General features: G+C 50.4%; 1 protein-coding gene across 4 annotated transcripts in view; it reads right to left on the bottom strand.

Annotated features, from left to right (window-relative positions):
- Positions 1–433: 433 nt before the first annotated feature.
- The window catches only part of TAFA5 (TAFA chemokine like family member 5), a 228897-nt gene continuing 208036 nt past the window's right edge, over positions 434–21294 (bottom strand). For 3 of the 4 annotated variants that reach the window (XM_074391022.1, XM_074391023.1, XM_039463300.2), the window contains exon 4: positions 14086–16149. In XM_074391022.1, coding sequence (XP_074247123.1) covers positions 16141–16149 — 9 coding nt within the window. In that variant the 3' untranslated portion in view covers positions 14086–16140. Of the gene's footprint in view, positions 3475–14085; positions 16150–21294 lie in introns of those variants that run through there. The other variant, XM_074391021.1, reaches the window with a different exon arrangement.

The following is a 21294-nucleotide window of genomic DNA, read 5'->3' as shown; positions in this document are numbered from 1 at the left end:
TGAGTGAAGAGTAACGTGTGGGGAGGCTGCCCCAGGACCCGGGGACACCTGGCCGGATGCAGGACGGTCGGGGACGTCGGTAGGAACCGGGACAGCTGTTGATCACAGGCAGGAGTTCACCCGCCCAGATGGGAGCGTCCCCCAGAAGCAGCACCTGCAGGTGAACCGGCAGCCTCATTCCCATTGATAGATGCTTTCCTGTGACTCCCCTTGGCCGTGTGCTGATGAGTTCTCCACTCTCCTCCCCGTGATCTGAATTCCGGGCCAGCGAAGGGCCTGTGTCCCACCCTGCACTCTTGTTCTGCTTTGACAGAATCCTGAGAGCTGGAGAACATGGCAAGCCAGAGACACGTGTTTCCCTGCCTGCGTTCCTCCAGGACACGCAACCCTGAGTCTGCACATGGCCCCCACCCCTGCCCCCACCCCTCCTCCATCAGCTGTGGGGGTCCTTAGCCTCCATGGGATTCTGCAGGAGGCTCTGGTAAACTCCAAGAGGGTGGGACCCCACTTTGGCCCACCAGCTCTCTTAGCTGCCTTCCTCCAGTGCCTTCATCTAAACAGCTGGAATGTGATTCTTTCCTTAGGAAGTTAGTTTTTTTCCTTAATACTCACATTTTTAAACTAAGTAACATAATGTTTACAGATGCACAAAGAAATACAAGAACGTGCTTGCACAAATTCAGACAGAACAACAGTAACTCTGGGGACGGAAAGTTAGAAGAGATGGGTGGGCTGAGGACATAGGGACTTCAAAAGTGCTGGTGAGGTTCTGATTCTCGGCACAGGTGTCGGACAAGAGAGTGTTTCATCTTTGCTGTTGTTTAAACCGTTCATATACAATTCTGAATACATGATAAATTTCATAGTAAAGACATGAAAGACAAGAGAACTTTACAAATAAATACGTGAAGATCGATAAATGTGAAGACTTAATTGAACCGAAAACATTCCTGGAAAAATTATAACTTCAAAAAACGACCCACAAAGAAATAGCAAGGATAAAGAGACCTACAACATTAAAGAAATTGGCTCTGCGTTTTAAAGCCCACCCATAGTATATGTTCAATTTTAAAAAGAGGCATGGGTGGTTTTATGGGTGACTTCTACCAACCAGTCAATGAATAGATCATTCCAATTTCATAAAGAATTTTCCAGACAATAAAAAATGAAAGAACTCATTTTATGAGGTGAGTTTAATTTTGATTCCAAGCCAGGGAAGGACAGTATAAAAAGGGAAAATTGTAGGTCGATATAATTTATGAGCATAGATTTTTAAAAAACATTCAAAATATTAACAATTCAAATGGGGTAACCCACTAAAAAAAATCACTCATGACCAAATTGGATTTTGTTAGGAGTAAAAGAATACATTAACACCACTGCCATAATTCACTACATAAAAATCATACAATTATTGAAATAGATACAAAAAAAGTACATTTGAAAAATTTAACTCAATTTTTAATAAAAGTTCCGAGAAAGCTATAAACGGGAAAGAACTTTTCAAAGTTGATACACGTTATCTACAAAAATTCACAGCCAACACAATACTTCAGGATACAACCTCTGGACGCTTCCTCATTAACATCTGGAACAAGCCAAAGATACTTGAATCCAGTCGAGTAAAATAAGAGAAATAAATAAAAGGTATAAAAAGGAAAAAAAATGACATTACTGCCAGTTTCATTGCATCAACGGGTATATTCAAATTAACAAAAGTTTCCCAAAGTCTCTGTGTTTAAAAACAAAAGGAACAAAAATTGAAGGTACAAAAGTCTGTTAAAGAGAAAATAATAAGTGTTACTGAAGGACAGAGAGGAGACCTAAATAAAGACAGAGATCTATGATTGCTCATTTATGTGAAGGCGTAAATGAAGGCAGAGATCTATTATGTTCAATATCTTTAAAATGTCCGTTGTCCCACTTTAATTCATAAATTCGATGCAATTCTCATCAAAATTCTTATAAGACTTTTTATGGAACTGGACAAACTGAAATTAAAATGTATATGTTCAATATGTGCTAATTGCAAGAGTCATTCCTCAGACTTACAGACCTGCAAAGACTAAAAGTGGGAAGATGGAAAAATGACCTTTCAGAAAAGTGCTCACCAAAAGAAAGCGGATACGATGACCCCAACAACACGCAATAAACCTTAAGACAAAAATATCTTTCACGAAGAGGGTTATGACACAGGTAAAAATGTTTTAATTTACCAATAAGAGACAGCAATATTTACCATGCATACTCTTAGTAAAATAGCCTCCAAATATATAAAGAAAGAAATTAATAGACCTACAGGAAAAAAAATAACCCAGTATGTATACTCTGATCCATAGATTCGACGTAAACAATATATTCTACTGGGATATTTCAACACTCTCTATGTATAGGTCAAGCAGAGGAAGAATCAGCAAGGGTAACTTACATGGACATAATTAGAATTTGGTTGCAAGGTTTCTAGATTTTACGTGAAGTGGTTCAACAGTGACTTGGAGTATGAGATGTTAAACATGTATACTCTAATGAGTACAGCAACCTCTAAAAAGAAACGAGACAAAGATCAATAGTTACATGACAAAGGGCAGTTAAAATAAAATTATGAAAAAAAATTTTAAATATAAAAGAATGCAAGAGCAGCTGGGCATGGTGGCTCATGCCTGTAATCCCAGCACTTTGGGAGGCTGAGGTGGGTGGATCACGAGGTCAAGAGATCGAGACCATCCTGGTCAACATGGTGAAACCCCGTCTCTACTAAAAATACAAAAATTAGCTGGGCATGGTGGTGCACACCTGTAATCCCAGCTACTTGGAAGGCTGAGGCGGGAGAATTGTTTGAACCCGGGAGGCAGACGTTGCAGTAAGCTGAGATTGGGCCATTGCACACCAGCCTGGGCAACAAGAGTGAAACTCCGTTTCAAAAAAAAAAAAAAAAAAAAAAAAAGAAAGAAAGAAAGAAAGAAAAAGAAAGAATCAATGCAGGAGCAGAAGAAGAAATTAAAAGAGAGTACAAAAATAAAAAACAATTACATGGTAGACTTAAATATATAGGCACATCAATCACTACATTACGTGATAATGGTCAAAAACTCCAATCAAAAAAACAGAGATCACCAGATTTTAAAAATCAGTATGTAACTACATTATGCCAAGAAGAAATATACTTTAAATCTAAAGACGCAGACAGGTGGAAAGTAAATGGATAGAAAAAATACACATAGCATGTAAAGAGTAAGTATAAGATGACTGGGCGGATTATATTAATATCAGATAAAATATACTTCAGTATTATTACCACGGTTAAGAGGGACATTTCACGATGCTAAAAGGATTGATTTTTCAGAAAAAGAAAATAATGATAAAACTTATGCTAATAAAAACAGAGCCTTTAAATACATGAAGCAAACAACAAAATTAAAGGGAAGAACGTACAGTTTGAAATAGGAGAAGACTTTAACACCGTCGTTCAGAATCCTAAAGGAATTAAACAAAGAACGAGGAAAGCCAGTCAGGATTCGAACATGCATACCAAATATTTTCATCTCGTTGATATTTATAAAAAACTTCTCAAAATTAAAATTAAAATGAGCAATTTCACATCATAGTAGATTCTAACAATTTTCAGCAATTCATTAAAAAGTCACAAAAATTTGGTAAAGACAGAATATTCAAAGAGCGTTGTCAACCACCTTCCCCTACTTGATATTTATATAACATTATACCCAACATTGATAAAATGCGTGTCTATTTCCAGTTAGTATAATGCATTTATGATTCACCATGACAGGTAATGTGATTGGCCACAAAACATTTAGCGTCAATAAATTTAAAGGAATTAAAAGTATACAGAATATTTTCTCTGATGGCAATGAATTAATTTAGAGATTTCTAAACATTTAGAAAATACACAAATATTTAGAAATTGGGACAATTCATGGGTAAAAAAAGAAATAACCAAGGAAATTAGATTAACTGAACAATAATGAAAATGCAACAGATGAAAAGTTGTGTGATGCAGAAAAACCCGTGCTTTAAACTTAGAGGTTTAAATGCTGATATAAATGGGTACATACAAGGCTTCATGCCTGGGTGAGGAAATAATTGGTACAACAAACCCCCACGACACACACTTTCCTGTGTAACAAACCCGTACATCCTGCACATGCACCCCTGAACTTAAAAGTAAAAAAAAAACAACAAAAATAAAACAAAAATAAACAGTAAAATTAAACAATATTATTTGTGTGTATACGTACACCCACAGCAGGGCCTCAAATAATATTGTTTGATACTAACTGATATTGGTCAACTCTTGAGTTTTTATAGGAGTGTTTATTCTACTTATTCTATTTATTTTTTAAAATAAAACTCAACTTAAATCTGGAAATATATATTATTATACATAATAGCTATGTAAATACATACAACTATATATAACTATATTATATATTATGATAATATACTATTTAATGATTATATAGTATATATTATATACTATATAATTTATATATTATTATATATAGCTCCAAATTAAAAAGTTGAGTTTTATTTTTAAAAAATAAAGTATAAAATGAAACACAAAAGTTTTCACCTTAATAAGCTAGAAAACCAGGGTAGATAAACCCAAAGTTTTACAGAAAAAAGAAAATAATAAGAACATGCATCGATGAAACAGAAAAAAGATAGGTGTGGGGCAAGGAGGGATAGGAGAACACTCTGAGGAATGGTAGCTTTGTTCATTATATTGATTACTGCCATTACGGATGAAAAGTTTACATGCCCAACAATTCATGTATAGAAGCTCGAATCCCCAATGAGATTGTGTTTGGAGATGGGGCTTTGGGAAGTAATTAGGGTTACATAAGGTCATGAGGGTGGGGACCTAGTTTGATGTCTTGAAAAGATTTTGTGTAGAATTAACACCTTACATCTATTAAGATGGCCAAAATTAATGGACACTGATGAGATACATTACAACCTCTTGTGAATACAATTTGGCAATTTAAAAAAATAGAAGCATACCCTACCATATGATTCAGCTGTCCCATTTTTAGGTGAGCTCTACTTGCTGTTTCTGCAAATGTTGATTAGATATTGACTGATATTGTCCAAGTCTTCTACATACTTAATGATTTTCTATCTGTTTGTCCTATTGATTACTAACAGAGAAGAAATGAAACCTCCATTTATCACGGTGACACTACCGATTTGTCCTCTCGGTCTGTCAGCTTTTTTTCATGTATTTTGGAACCTTTTCATGTATTTTGGAACCTTTTCATGTATTTTGGAACTTTATTATTCAGCGCGCATATGCATTTATGATTTTTAAAATTTTCCTGCTATACTGACATTTTATTGTTCTTTTTGTCTGCAGCAATATTCCTTGTCTAAAAGTATATTGCATCTAATATTAACGAATCCACTCCAGATTTCTTATGCTTACTGTCTTCATGAAATATCCTTTCTATCCTTTTACTTTCACCCTATGTGTGTCTCTGTAGCAAAGCTTTTCTGTTTAAAGCACATATTTTGTTCTTGTTGTTTTAGCCCATCGGTCATTTCTTGAGTTTTTATTGGAGTGTTTATTCTATGTATATTTAATTTAACTATTGATGTGTTTGAATTTCAGTGTCACTTTGCTAATTCTTTTCTATTTTCTCATTTTCCTTCCTATATTATTCCCTTTATGACTTTGTGGCCATCAAATGTTTTAAGCATACCATTCGATTCCATGATTAGGTAAAATTTCTTTGCAGTATGGTCTAGTGGTTGCGCTATGGATTATAACATGTCATCACAACCACCTTAAAGTTAATTAATATTAAATGATTTCTGAACAAAGTAGGACACTTACCAGGGAATACATTCCATTGTACCATCTATCCTTTGGGCTATAGACTGTTATACAGAGATACAGAAAAACCTCTGTATATTTTAAACCCAACAACACAATGTTATAATTTTTGTTTTAAACACCTATGCATGTTCTATAGGAATTATAAGATTATGCACACATGTATCTATATTTATATAACACTTCAGCATTTCTTGCAGTGAAATCCTATTAATAAGAAGTAAATTTTTCTCACTTTTATTTTGTCTTTATTTCACCTTCACCTTTGAAGAACAGTATTTCTAGATATAGAATCTTCAGATGACAGACATTCCCTTCCCCAGCACTTTCAATGTGTCTCCTCAACGTCTCTGGCCTCCACTGTTTTGGATGAGAAGTCAGCCATTAGTCATATCATTGTTCCACTCTATGAAATGGGCCATTTTTCTCTTGCAGCTTTTAAGAATTTCTCCTCACCTTGTCTTTCCGAGCTTTGACTATCATTATCTAGTTGTGTTTATTTATTTATTTATTCTGAGACAGAATTTCACTCTTGTCATGGCTGGAGGGCAGTGGCCCGCAACCTCCACCTCCCAGGTTCAAGCAATTCTCCTGCCTCAGCCTCCTGAGTAACTGGGATTACAGGTGCACGCCACCATGCCCAGCTAATGTTGTATTTTTAGTAGAGATGAGGTTTCACCATGTTGACCAAGATGTTCCCAATCTCCTGAACTCGTGATCTACCAGCCTCAGTCTCCCCAAATGCTGGGATTACAGGCGTGAACCACCGCCTCTAGTTGTGGTTTCTTTTTTTTTTTTTTTTTTGAGACGGAGTTTCACTCTTGTTACCCAGGCTGGAGTGCAATGGCGCGATCTCGGCTCACCGCAACCTCCGCCTCCTGGGTTCAGGCAATTCTCCTGCCTCAGCCTCCTAAGTAGCTGGGATTACAGGCACGTGCCACCATGCCCAGCTAATTTTTTGTATTTTTTTTAGTAGAGATGGGGTTTCACTATGTTGACCAGGATGGTTTCGATCTCTCAACCTCGTGATCCACCCGCCTCGGCCTCCCAAAGTGCTGGGATTACAGGCTTAGTTGTGGTTTCTTATGTTTATCTCACTTTGGTTTGTTGATCTGAATAGGTCTGTAAATATTCTCACTGGTTTGGAAGGTTTTGGCCTTATTTCCTTAATTTTTTAAAAAAATGGATATTGCATTTTCTCTTTTCTCTTTCTGAGGCTTGATTTCACCCGTGTTGGACTCCCTGATATTGTTCCAAAGGTCGCTGAAGCCTTTACACTTTTTTTCTCAACCAGTTTCTATCTGTTTCTCAGGTTGGACAATTTCTATGGATCTACCTTCAGGTTCACTGATTCTTCTGCCATTTCTGATCCGCTATTGAATCCATTTGGTACATTTTTCAATTTATTTTCTGATATTGTGTTTTTCACCTCTAGAACTACTATATTTTAAAAATAGTTTCCACTTCTCTGTTGAAATGCTACTAACTCATTCATACCACGTTTCTTTAATTATTTATACATATTTATATTAGCTTCTTTGACGTCTTTGCAAAATCCAATATAAAAGCTGTCTCAGAGTGGGTTTCCATGCCTGTGTGTGTGTTTTTTGTTTTTTTTCTGAGTACAGATCACATTTGACTATTTCTCTGCATGTCTAGTACATGTTGGAGGAAGGCTTGTCAATGGAAGTAATATTTTTTGGATGAAATGTCTGTTATTCTTCTATGTGTTGTCTCTTTGTTACCACAGGCAGCTAATATGACTGCTTTCAAAGCTGTCTTCCCTGAAAAATGCAGTAGGTGGCCTCTGCCCGGCTTCACTGTTGCTGTTTTGTGACAGGGAGGGAACTTATGACCGTGTTTATTTTTCATCTGGTCCCAGTGTTAATCCTGCAACTGTGTGGTTTGGCAATCAGCTATGTATTTGGGCAGTGCATGTACTCAGATTTGGGGACTCACCCCCTCTCTAGGTCCCTGGCTGCTGAAACTACCTTGTAATTCTTAGTTGCTCTGGCATCCCCAGTGTCTTCCTTCTTTGAGTCTGAACAGCTTCCTCTTTCAGCACCATGGACCATGTAGGCTGGGGAATGAACTCTGCCAAGGGCACAGAATTCTTGTGAATATCATCAGAGGCATTTTCCATCTAATTCCGCCTCATTCCTCCAGGTCTCCCATGCTCATTTGCTGTTTAGTAGTCAGCCGGGGATTTGGGCAAGTTTGACTCCGACTTTGGGTCTCAGCCCATCTCTGCTTTCCTCCGTGCACTTCCAGCTGTTCTGTTACTCCAAAGGCTGCTGTCTGCTCCCTGAAGCTGCAGAGCCATGGTTTTCCTGTAACTACAGGTGGTGTTTCAGGAGCCACCTCCAGCAAGGAGCCATGAGTCGGCAGTCCTTACCTGATGCAGCTGCATTCCTTCCAAAGTACCTTCTCAGCTTCTTCCTGCCTGTGTTCAATTCCCAGTGCTTCCAGAAGGTTGCGTTGGGTAACTGTGTTTGGATGTCACTGCTCTTGCCCGTGAATGGAATCAGCTGGCCCGGCATCTTCTAGGACAACTCTCCTCACCTCCCCTTGCTCATTCCTTCCTGAACCTCTGAAAGTCCACCTAGGATGGTTTTTTTCTGTCTCATTTTTTAGTATTTCCTTGAGTAAGACCGTTTTGGGACTCTATTCCTCTCCATTTTAATTTTTCTGCAAGTATCTTTATTTTGCTCTCATTTTAAAAGTATATCCTTGCGGATGTGAAGTGTTAGCCTGGAAAAGATTGATTTTTCTACCCCAGAACTTTTCAGCTATTTTGCTGCTGTCTGGCTCTCAGTCATCTGGAAACACCTTTGTTTAGCGTTTGTTTTGAGCCTGTAATTTGGGCTGAGCTTGACTGAGGGTTTCTTCGGCAGATCCTGGGAAGCTCCCTGATGGCCATCAGCGGGAACTGGCTGGTTTTTGACAGCTCCGCTGGGAGGGCTGGGGTGGCTTGTCCTCTCCTGTGGTCCCTCCTGCTATAGCCTCACCCCGGCTGGCTCACTGGGTGGCAGTTCACTGAGGGCACGCAGCGGGAGGGCACTCTGATGAGCCAGGACTTTAAAAATGTCTGCCTGCATCACGTTTGCTATTGTTTGTTGGACAGAGGAAGTCGTGCCGGCTCAAGGCTGTGTGGGACGACTCCCTCCGGGAGACGCGGGCCAGAGCGCTGTCAGCGCGACAACCTGCCGTGAACACTTGGCGCCAATCATTCACGTCTCCAAAGGCTCCTCCCATTAGGCCGTCACCTTACGGTCTGTGGTCCTGCCTTGTCTCCTCACACTCCAGGCACACTGTGTGTCTGCAAGGGTCCGGGGTGCTGCAGCCGTGATATCGGCTCCGTAACTCATGCCAGTCTGCCCCATGGCACAGGTACTCATGGAACTTCTGGATCCTGCACGCTGGGCGGGCAGGGGACCATCTGGTTGCAGAGGAGCTGGTCGTGCTGCAGAGTTGACCCTCCTCCACCCGGAGGCTGGCCAGTGGGCTGCTGCAACCCCTCCCCGGAGCTTTGGCTCTGAGACTTTGGGACACAGAACCCAATTGTTCTATGGGCCTTCAAATGGAACCGTCATGAACACCCAGAACCCCACCCATCGTGCCCATGCTCACAACACTGAGGTCCTTGCCTGTAGGAAGTTTATTCCAATAAACATCTGGACATTCCCTCAACAAATCGGCACCAGGCTCTGGCAAGACAAAGAAGGGCACTGTCATGTCTTCTTTCGAGAACCTTATCTCCCGGCGAAGAAGAAAGACTTGAAGACATAACGCCTCTCTGGAGAGAGAGAAGAGGAAGGAGAAGAGAATCCTCATGGCATCAATATTTAAGAGGCTGGAGCAAGAGCCATTCCCTGAAAAGCCAAACATGGAATTTACACCAAGAAATAGGGTTGAACTTTGACCATGAGAGAGGGAAGGTTGCGAAGTCCAGGGAGCATCTGAAGAGAGAAATTAAGTAGGAGGAATTAATCCGAGGCGTGAGGGAAGGCGGGTGCATGGGAAGCTGATGCTCATTGGATCTGCTGTTGGCCCGAGTCTTCCTTCTGCTCTGCTGGGATTGCATTTCCAGGCTGTCAGGCTCTCTGGGAGCTCCCATTGTTCCTGTTCTTAAAGGCTCCTTTGCAAATTAAAAAAATACATATATATTTTATTGTATATATTTAAGTTGCACAATCTGGTGTTTGCTTTGATGTACAGAAACATAGAAAAATGATGACTATGCAGAAATGAACATAGTCATCACTTCCACAGTCACACTTTCTTTGCGCCTGTGTGTATGCATGCGTGTGCGCGCGTGTGTGCTAAGAGGGCCTAAACCGACTCTCTGAGCACATTTTCGGGACGCAGTACAATGTTATTGACTTGGTTAGTCCTACTGCAGAGCATCAGATTCCTCGACTGGAAATGGACAGGACACGGGCTGACCCACATGGACCCCTTACGCCACACGCCTTCCTTATAGGTGGGTCTGGGCCCGGGGCACCCCAGGGTCTGTGGTCACCGTGACCTCACAAAACCGTGCACCATTCTCATCTGCCACCTGGCCCGTGATCTGGCTTGGGTCTGTCTCTCCGGAGGTGGGAGGAGGACTTCTCTTTGAATTTGTCTCATTTCAGGCAGGTTTGTAAATGACTGAGCAGAACCTGGGAGGTGACATGAATGGTCCTGTCGTTTCTGACAAATCACCCTGGGCTGTCTCCAGCCATCCTGGAGAGACACCTACACACTCTGAGCTGCTCCCTGCCTATGTGGGCCTCCATCCACTGTCGTGTGTCCCACCTGTGTCCTGGAGGGAAGGCAGGCAGTGTCCACAGGGCCTGGGCCTTGGAGCAGCCAAAGGAAAGTACCCCTGAGATTCACCCTGGGAGCTGGACCCTGGGCCTTGGTGACACTGCTGCAGCCGCCTGTGGGCAGAGATGCTGGTGGCCACACAGAGACCCACAAAGAGTCAGAATGCAGGTGTAGACAGGATCTCCACAAAGTTCAACAGGACAGGAAAGCCAACGAGAGCGCAAAATTCTACCTCCAAACGTCCTAAAGCAGGCGACCCCCGGCCACGGGCTGCCACAGTTGGATTCGGGTAAGTTACGAGGTGGCAGGTGGTGACCCTCAAGTCTTAGAGGCGTCAATGAAAATGGTCTGCTCCCTCCCCCATTTCCATCTGCAGCAGGTGGCCAGGCGGGCCCTGCCACCTGTGCTGTGGCTTTGGCCAAGCGGCCCCTGTTGAGGACATGCCTGTATGGTGGCAACGGGAAAAGAGGCTATAAGACAGCAGCAGGACTTGATGGCTCTAACGCCCCCTCTCGGAGGCTGCTGAAATCACCGCTGCTCGCCCCGCGCTGGCTGAGTGCACTGGGTGGGCTCCAAAGGTCCCGGCACAGCCCGTTTCAGCTGCCCTCCGACAGGCACTCTGGGACAACCTTGGGGTTCCTTGACCTTGGGGGCCGCTTCCTACTCCTGAGGGATCCTTCAACTCAGGAATCCTGCAGGGCTCCTCCCTGGGCCCCTAACTCAGAAAGTGCTCAGTACATGAGGGTGCTTGTGAAAGTAAGCACACACAGGCACACACACAGGCACACACACATGCAGACATGCACATACACAGGTACAAACCCACAGGCGCACACACAAATGCACACACAGGCACACACACATGCACACACATATGCAGACATGCACATACACGGGTACAAACCCACAGGCGCACACACAAATGCACACACAGGTACACACACAGGAACACAGGCACACACATACACACACAAATGCACACACACATGCTCACACAGGCACACATATCCATAAAGACAGGTACACACGATACACACATGCACATACATGCTCACAGTTATACACACACACACACACACACACACACACACACACACACACACACACAGCACATGCACATACACCACACAAGCCACAGGGGCACACACTCACATTCATACTTATGTACACTCCTCTCCACAGAGCCCTTCTGCCTGCTCTGCTGCTGCTGGGCCATCGCCACCCACGCCAGCCACTGCCTCCTGCCCTGTTCTCACCCAGGCAGACCCCCATGTGGATCCAGCCCCTGGGATGTGGATCTCACCCAGTCTGAACTGGCTTGTCTGGAGAGGTCCCTCACGGCTGAGACAGGGCCAGCAGCAGGAAGACCTCACAGGAGAACCTACCCTGGCCCGGGACCTCAGGAAGGCAGAGGCTCGTGGGGGCCCCTCTTTGTGATGTGGCAGCTGAGGCTCAGGGAAGCCATGTGTCCCAGGTCACACTCCTCACTACAGGGAGAGACAGAGCTTGGTTCAGACAGCAGCTCCGAAGGCCAGCACTGAAAGAGGAGTTTCCTGGGAGACGCACCCCCAAGAGCCTGAGGTTCCATGAGGCGGGGTTGACGGGCAAGCACCAGTGCCCAGGGCCACCCCTCAAGGGTGACACGGGGTCTGGGAAGGAAGTGCGAGGCTTCAATCAGGACTGTGAGCACCTTTGCCCCAAGTGCTGGTTACCCTCCACCTCCTGACACCTCGTGAGCTTGGCAAGTTCTCTTTATTCTACCAATGGGGAAACTGAGGCTCAGGTAGGCAGCATGGCAGACCTCAGGCCATCGTGTGGAACACCACGCAGTGTGGCTCCCAGCCAGGCCTTCGTGACTCCGCTTCGCTGCCCAGGATGAGAGGATGGAGACTCCTGGCCCCGCCCCTTAGACAGCCGTGGCCAGGGCCGTCCCTAACCAAGGCCGTCCCCTTGGGGTGTGGCCTCAGCCTGCTCTTGTCCTGCTGGGGCTGCACGGGGTGGCCAGTGGAGGCCATGGGCAGAGGGCCCTGGGCGGCCGAGGACTGTCCCTGAGTGTCTTGCTCGCATTCTCTGCTGGCCCGGGCCCCAGGAGGGCAGCTCTCGGGCACAGAGGAGGCTGCGACCACCCCACGGCACTAGCGCACGATGCCCATCTGTGGGTATCCACGCCTGCAAAGGACCCCTCCCAGACCCCTCGCCTCAGGGACCCAGCCAGTTCTCCCTATGGATGGGGAGGGCAGTGCTCTCACCAGCCTGAGCTAGGCGAGGCAGGGACCCTCTTCCCTCAGCACACGGGGGCCCGACGGGGCTTGTGCAGCAAGTGCTGGGAGCCCGGGTGCCTCCCGCCCCAGGTGGCAGGGAGCTTCCCAGGAGACTCGTCCCCCAGAGCCTGCATGGGGCTCATAGCAGGGGGACAGGCCCAGGGTCAGACCCCTGTGCTCAGCCTCTGGGCGTGGGGCTGCTCCTCAGGTATCATCAATGGCGGGGGCTGCTCTCCTCCCAGCTCTGACTGTGACACAGGAACAGGCTGGTGGCCCCCTCCTGGCCAGGCTGCCCCATCCCGTCTGACCGTGCTGACCAGAGTCTCAGAGCCACACTCCAGGCTGTGCCTCCTCTGTGGGAGGGAACTGAGGACCCTCCAGCCCAGGCACTGGGGATCCTGATTGGGGAGAGGCCGGCCTGGGTGCTCCCGCGGCCGCTGTGGCCCTGCCTCCTGCCCTTCCTCCTAGGATAAGCCCGGACCCTGGCAGGAAAAGCTGAGGCCTTGTCTGTCCACCTTGGGGGCTCCAAAGGCCAGTGACGTCCCCTTGGAAGGAAGCGCAGACGGCCAGGCCGCCCACGCCCTCGCCCCTCAGCCCGGCTGTCCGGGCCGAAGCGCCCTGTGAAGAGCAGCTGGGAAGGGCCCGGTGGTCCCACCCAGGTGGCCTCAGGTGTGGGCAGCAAGGTGGCCCTGGGCTCCAACACTGCTCTTTGGGGATGCGGGTGGACGTCTCCGCAAAGCGGGTGCTTCGGTCCTGGGTCTCCTTGGGGAGCTCTGTGTCCGGGGCCTGCGTGGGGCCAGCTTCCCACGGGCGGCCTGGGAGGAATGCAAGAGAACCGAGACACGTGGGTGGCCACACGTTAGACCCGGGGAGGACTCAGGGCATGGCGGTCAGGCTGGGATGACAGCACCCCAGAGGGCTGCAGGCGGGCACTGCCCGCTCGTCTGCGGCTGGGCTTCAGAGGCCGTCCTTGTGGGTGCAGAAGGGCCCAGGGCTCACAGGCCAGGATGAGCCTCGCTCAGGCGGTGCCGGCTACGCCGCGAGGGCCACGGGCACTGTGTGCTCTGACCCCGGGGTCCCTGTGCTGGCCCCGCCTGTCATCCCCACCAGCCACAGCCTTCTCTCCAGGACACCACGGCCAGGGAACAAGAGCCATGCTTATCAAAGGAGTTTTTCTTTATTTTTCATAATTTAGCTGAATCAACACAAAATTGAATACTGTAAAACAAGAAAAAAAAAAATAGGCTGTAACATCTGAAGTCTCCCAATCTCTGCCCTCGAAGTCGTCTACACTTGCTTTTCAAAGAAACAGGTGAGGGGGAGGCCGTGAGGACACTGGCTGGCAGAGGCTGCGGGCGAGGCCGAGGAGCGGGGCGGCTCGGGAAGGGGCGCTGCCCAGGCCCAGCCCCTCCGCGATGACAAACCCAAACTCAGCCCCTGTAGTCCAGGACACAAATGCCTGCGAAGTCGCGGTGACTGAAAGGTAAATGAAGTCCTCATGGATACTGGAACGGGTCTTAAAGACATGATTTCCTTTCCTATCTAGTCTATGGTTGCTGGAACAGCTTCTATATAGTTATTTTTTTACCTTTTTTGTTTTTTTTAGTAGGGTAGAGCTAGCATGATACTCGTGTTAATTGGACCGGTAGGTAGTATATACTTCAGGGAATTCGGGAGAAAGAGGGAGGCTGGCGTACCATGGCCGGGAGAGAATAAACAGAACTGTCCCTTACTCCTCGGCCCCGCCGGCCCCGCCTGCGCCTCTGCCCGGTGCCGCTTTCTGGACCTACTGACACAAAGACAGAGGACTTCTCAGAACGCAGGACACAGATGTGGGGAGAAGGGCCGCCAACTGGCCTCAGGGTCTGTGAGTGGAGAAAGGGGAGGAAATGGGAAACAAAACCCATTGGAAGAAGCAGGTTGAAAATATTGTACACTCAGTGCCAACCAATACAAAGACCAAAGAGGGGGTCAGCAGTCACCAAACCCGGCCTCCCCGGGCACGACCCACGCGTCCAGGACGCCACGGTCCTCCGCACGCTTCTCCCGGAGTCCCGCCTCCACGCCTGGCACCCCGGGGTCCGCGGGCAGCACCTCCCCACTGGGGCCCACCCGCAGAGCCTTCAGAAACACACGGGGCTCGGCCCGACCCTCCGGATGGCCGGGACTGCCACGTTAATTGTTAAATAGGATTTTCTACAAATATACAACATATAAAAACTGTTAAATATATAACTTTAGGCTTTGCAAAATACATTTAATGATCTCTTTCAAACAAGTGTTACTCGCGTGTTCTTGGCTTTACTTTCTCGAGCTAAATGGAGTATCAATGAGGCAGCAGTCACGGGAGACCCAACATGCTCTTGGCAGATACTGGATTATCCAACTATCAAAAATGGAGCTGTAGAAGAGGCATGTTTAACTGGTTAAAACAGAAAGTGATTTTAGTACGGTCAAGTCGGTCTAAGTACAGAGGAGTAAAGCGGTCTGTGTTCCCGGGGGCCTCTCGGCGTCCGCGTGGGAGCCATCGCCAGCCCCGCCCGGGCCGCCTCCGCGCAGCCAAAGGCCATCCTCCGGGGGTGCGCCGGGGTGCTCCTGGGGTGGAGGCCGCCGCCACGGCTGCCCTCTCCGCTCCGCCGGGGCCACTAGCATGTCTCTGCCACCATGCCCTCCCGCCCCCACCGGCGACCCCAGGGACCCCGACAGCGAGGGTGCGTCCACGTTCAGATAGATTTTGCTCTTTGGTCTATGGAGTATACTGAAAGTATAAGAAAATAAAAGCGATTCGGACAGTCTGGGGCACAGGAGGAGCCGATTCTGCGCCTGACAGTCCCCTGGGGCGGGCGTCGCGTCTAGGGCGGGCTGGGCTGCACCCTCCTGTGGCTGCGGGAGCCTCCTCCTCCTCCTCCGAGGACAGCAGGGCCAACGCCACGGTCGGCGGGGGCTGGGCGCGGCCGGGCTCCCACAGACGGTGTATTGCTGGTGCCCGGAGCCGCCCCCACCTGTGTGTCTGAGTCCGGCCTCTTTGGGTCTGCTGGACAGACTGGAGCTCAGGACGCCGAGGCCTGGGGCCGTCCTTCACGGACCACAGGGAAACAGAGTGGGCGGGCGGCAGAGAATGGGCCAAGTCCGAGGCGGCGGAGAACTGTGGCTCAGGCGTGGGCTCTCCAGGGAGCCAAGGCCACTCCCAGGGCCCCTCAGGGGCTGTGTTTGTCAGGAGACCTGAGGAGCAAAGAGAGAGCTCGGTGAGCCTTCTGCAGACGCTGCCCTGGGCCACACGGGACGCAGGCTCCTCTTCCCTGCCCGGCTCCCACCAGCCAGCCTGCTGGAGGGCCTGAAACTAAAAGCCAATCCTCAGTCTGTGGGACACATCCAGGCTGCCAGATGGCACCCCCAAATACCCACCCTTCCTTGTGACTCAGGAGGGTGGAGATACCTCTGTGCGTGACCTGGAGGGGCTGTCAGCCTCGGGTGTAGCCCTTCCCACTCCTACTGCTGGCTTCCTTCCTCTGTGCAGCCATATCACTTTGCCACTCCCCAGCTCAAGAACCATCTGTGGCTCCCTATTCCTTGTATCCTATTCAAACCCCTCCCAGCTTCCTGGGCCTCTGAGGCCATAGACTTCGGAGCTCACCCAGAACAGCCGCTGCAGGCTGGGGGACCTGGCCGTACCCCCACCACGGAGCCACCCTCCCACGGCCATCCATGCTGGGCCTCTGCAGGTCTGTGTGCCTCTCCAGTGGCTGCCCAGGCAAATGACCACACACTGGGGACGGGATCTGAAACAGCAGTTATTCTTGCCCAGGCTCAAGGTGTGGACAGGGCTGGTTCCGGCTGAGGATCTGAGGGAGGGTCCCCTCCAGGTCCCCTGGGGGTTTCCGGTGCTCCCGGCAATCCTGACTGCCCTCACCTGGGAGGCGCATCACCCAGTCTCTGCCTCCATCCTCACACGGTGTCCCATCTGGCCGCCGGAGGACTCTCGGGCTCAGCTTCCCCCAGCACCCACCCCTTCCCTAGGCCCCAGGCAGCTCTGAGACTCTGTCCTTGAGCCGACCTTGGTCAGGAAACTCATCTCGGGACCCTGACCCTGCTGAAAGTTCTGAGCTCACCCTGATGCTGCCTCCTGGGCGGGCACCTCTAGGCGCCTGCTCACCTGGGTTAGGCCTCATCTGTGTTGTGTTAAATCCCTTCCTCAGCCGGGGGTGGGGATGATGGGGGTCTTGCAGCTGTGGGGCCTCCCCAAATCCCAGGTTCCCTCAGGGCCGGGGCCATCTCCAGCACCCTGGGCAGCTGCAGTTCCTGAGCTCCCGGGCGCCGGCCACTGCTCTGGGAACGACCTTGCAGTCACCTTGTCACAGCCTCGTCCACTGAACAGGGTGGTGGGATTAGAACCCACACTCAGCAGGCCCTGAGGCTCAGGGGTGAGGGCCAGCCCCGGGGGCAGAAAGGCCCCACACTCACACCTTTGAGCCCGGGAGCCTCGGACGCCGCCCCTCCTGGCTTCCTGGAGCTGTTGCCGCGGCCTTCGACAGCCAAGTCCAGCCAGCCCTTCCTGCCTGTGGACGCTTGTGGCCTGGGTGGGGGCTGGTGTGCCTCCTCACTGCACCCCCAGGGCCAGGAAAGGGAGCGAGCTCTGAGCTCCCCTCTGCTGGGGGCGTGGGCACTGAGTCATCCACAGCCCCAGGCCAAGGTCCGCCTCCTCCAGTCTGTGGCCGCTCTTCTGGAAGCCGGTCCCCAGAGGCTCAGAACTGGTCCCAGAGTGAGCCTGCCATCACACCGGACTGTGGCCGCCCGACACACAGACGTGAACCGGGTGGCCAGAGCTGCCCGCTTCACCTGCGGGCACCTGATGCTTGGCCCACACAAGCCTTTCCATCAGGAATGAACGGAGGGCATGGTCCTAGCATGTGCAGCCTGGGTTCAGCTTACTTAAGAGGTTTACCCTGTGCTCAGACACAGACAAGAAAACCAAACCTCCCAGCCCATTCAAACAAGTAAATGATAATTTCTCTTCCTCACTAGAAGTTTCCATGTGACGTTAAGGTTAGGAGGAGCCTGCTGTACTAAGGAAAACAGTTTTGTTTTGTTTTGTTTTTATAAGACAGATTCTTGCTCTGCCACCCAGGCTGGAGTGCAGTGGTGCGATCTCAGCTCACTGCAATCGCTGCCTCCCGGGTTCAAGTGATTCCTCTGCCTCAGCCTCCTGAGTGGCTGAGACTACAGGCGCCCACCACCACACCTGGCTAATTTTCATATTTTTAGTAGAGACGGGGTTTTACCATGTTGGCCAGGCTGGTCTCGAACTCCTGACCTCAGGTGATCTGTTCACCTTGGCCTCCCCAGGTGCTGGGATTACAGGCATGGGCCGCTGTGCCGGGCCTGAAGACACTGCTCTGAATTGAGCCCGTGCAAAAGGTTCCAGTAAACAGCAAAAGGAATCAGTAAGACAGTGTGATGACCAAGGTCCTAGCTCATGGATGCGTGGGACGAGGGACACCGTACCGCGCGAAAAAACCAAGGGAAATCAGGGCAGCAGCTCTGGAAATATGTACCACGTCCCACCCATGCCCACAGAAGCTTCTGGCTTCTCTTCGGGGGCTGCTGAGCCAGCGCACAAGCAAAGCCCCAACTCTTCCTGTGCCATAAACACGGCGGGTGGGAGAGCCGAACGCGGGCAAGGTTCTTTCCCTCAGCGTGGAGGGGCTCCGCCGACGTAGCTGGGCTGGCAGATTGGACATCAGCTCCCGAAAGTCCGCTCCTGGCCATGGTACACCGGAACGAGGATGCACCCGCCAGCCCTCCCCCTCCTCCATGAGCTCAGGGGCGGAGACGTGCTGTATTCCACTTAGAGCTTCGGTCTGTAGTAACGGACGTGGGGATCCTGACCCCGACCTGTGAGTGGCTCTGACTCGGCATCAGGTTCTAGCAGATGCGATCGAGTTAAGAGTGGGGTCATACCAGATTAGGGTGGGCGCCATTCCCTTACAGGGAGGAGGAAATCTGGACTCAGAGCAGACAGCCCCATGCAAACAGACGCACAGGTTGGAGCCGTGTGGCCAAAGCCACTGCAAGAGGCAAGGAGGACCCTGTGCTGGAGCCTCCCAAAGGATCAGGCTGGTCAGACTCCGGGACGCAGAACCGTGAGAACGGGTTTCTGTTGTTCGAAGCCACGGCATACGTGCTATTTTGTTCCAGCGGCTCCGGGAGACTCACACAGCCTGGACACCGTGCCTGACCTGAGTGAGTCCTGGGGACGCTGATAGAACCTGGGGGTCACTAAGGCACGCCACCAGGCCCACCACGCCACCAGGCCCACCACGCCACCTGGTCCACCACGCCAGCAGATCCACCACACCACCAGGCCCACCATGTCCACTATGCCACCAGGTCCACCATGCCACCTGGTCCACCACGCCACCAGGCCCACCACACCACCTGGTCCTCCACTCCACCAGGTCCAGGCCACCAGGCCCACCACATCATCTGGTCCACCACATCACCTGGTCCACCATATCACCTGGTCCATTGTGCCACTAGGCCCACCATGCCACCTCGTCCCCTGTGTCTCCTGGTCCACCACGCCACCTAGTCCCCTATGTTGCCTGGTCCCCCACACCACCTGGTCTGCTGCACCACACCACCCAGCACAGCCGTCTCCTGCCCCCCCACCCCGCTCTGGCTGGGCTCTTTCTGGGTGGGGCCTTCCCCAGCCCCTCCATGTCCCTGTGTTAATGTTGGCTCCGACTAAAACCATGCTCCACGCCGCTGCCTGTGTCCTCCACTGTGAAGCAGGTTTCTCAACACCAGGACCATCCTCCTGTCGGGGCCGGGGGCTTAGTTCTTTTCCCGAACCTGGCAGGTGCCCCGTGCACCTGTGCCTAGTGAAGGACTGAGGGAGGAACCATAGGGAGCTGCGGGTGGGGCAGGGGAGCTGATGAGGCAGACGCCCCCAGAGCTCGGCACGTGCCTCGACCTCCCACAGCGTCCCAGCTGGAGCCTCTGGGAGCCCTCATTTCCCCATCTGTAACACGGGATAGGGACAGTGTATACTCCCAGCCATAGGGTTCTTCATATCAACAAAAAAGAAAAACTGTTTTCAAGAGCTCAGCATAAGCACCAAGGCAGGGCACCTTTTACATTGCACATTAGAACTCAGAACAAGGAGAGCAGCACAGCCGCCTTCCTCGTCAGCTTCTACAAGCCTCCATCCAGGAGGCTGCCGTCACCAAGCACCCCGGACTGGACGGTTTGAACAAGGGACATTGGCTGTCCGCAGCCCAGGAGGCTGATGTCCGGGGTCCGCAGGCATGCAGGGCTGGGTTCTGACTCTCTCTCCTCAGCGTGCAGATGGCGCCTCCCAGCCACAGGCTCTGCTCTGCACGTGTGTGTCATCACCTCCTCTTCTTAGAAAGACCAAGGTCCTCTGGAATCAGGGCCCACCCCAAGGACCCCACTTAACCTTCTCTCCTTTAATGTCCTATCTCCAAAGGGCATTAAAGGAGATGTTCAGACTGGAGGTCAGGGCTTCAGGGTATAGATTTGCGGGGTGCAGTTCAGTCCCTAAGAGCTGCTTTCTGAGGGGCTGACCTGTGGGCTCAGAGACTTGAGAACTCTCTCTGGAGTTCACATGCAGAAAACGCCTAGAATCCCACCACCTTCCCCTCCACGTGCGAGGCAGGAGGTGCTGGGGAACATGATGGGTGACTCCAAGGTGCCCAGAGGCAGATCCAGTGGTGAGGACGGCTCCAGCTTCTCAGGGTGGGACCCAGCAGTGAGGACAGCTCTAGCTTCTCAGGGTGGGAACTGTGGGCAGGAGCTGTGCTGGGCAGCTCACCAAGGGGCTGGCATGGAATCATGAACCCCCACCTCGCATAGCCCCATTTTCTCCATCTGTGCAGATGAGAACCACAGCCATGGTGGGAACACCCGGAGAGTCCAACGCAAGAGTGCCATGGGCACACGGCAGGGACCCTGGTCCTCCACCTCCTACGAGGATGCTGCAGACTCCCTGAGTGCTGGCTCGGGACCCTGCAAGGAGGCACATGGGACCTGAGGCCATGCTGTCATCACTGCTGCTATTTCTAGGGCTGTTCCCCGCCCCTGCTCCACTGCTTACCTGCCACAGTCCCAGGGTGCTCAGGGGTCAGGGCGGGGGTCACTGAGCTCCACCGAGAACAGGCAATTCTGAGGCCGGCTGTAGGGGGCATGTCCTTAGCACTGCGCCTGCAGACCCGGCAAGGTCCCGTGGCGGCCACCCTTCCTCTGTGAACTGCCCCAACACCAGGGCTGGGCTCTCATGTGCAAATCTCCATCCGGGGGTGGACACGTGACACACTGAGCCCATCCGCTCTCTCTGGAATCTGTCCC

Source organism: Saimiri boliviensis, chromosome 21, assembly GCF_048565385.1.
Source record: "Saimiri boliviensis isolate mSaiBol1 chromosome 21, mSaiBol1.pri, whole genome shotgun sequence".
Classification (NCBI taxonomy): domain Eukaryota; kingdom Metazoa; phylum Chordata; class Mammalia; order Primates; family Cebidae; genus Saimiri; species Saimiri boliviensis.
Note: the sequence above shows the minus strand (reverse complement) of the source record. Positions and strands in the feature narration are given on the sequence as shown.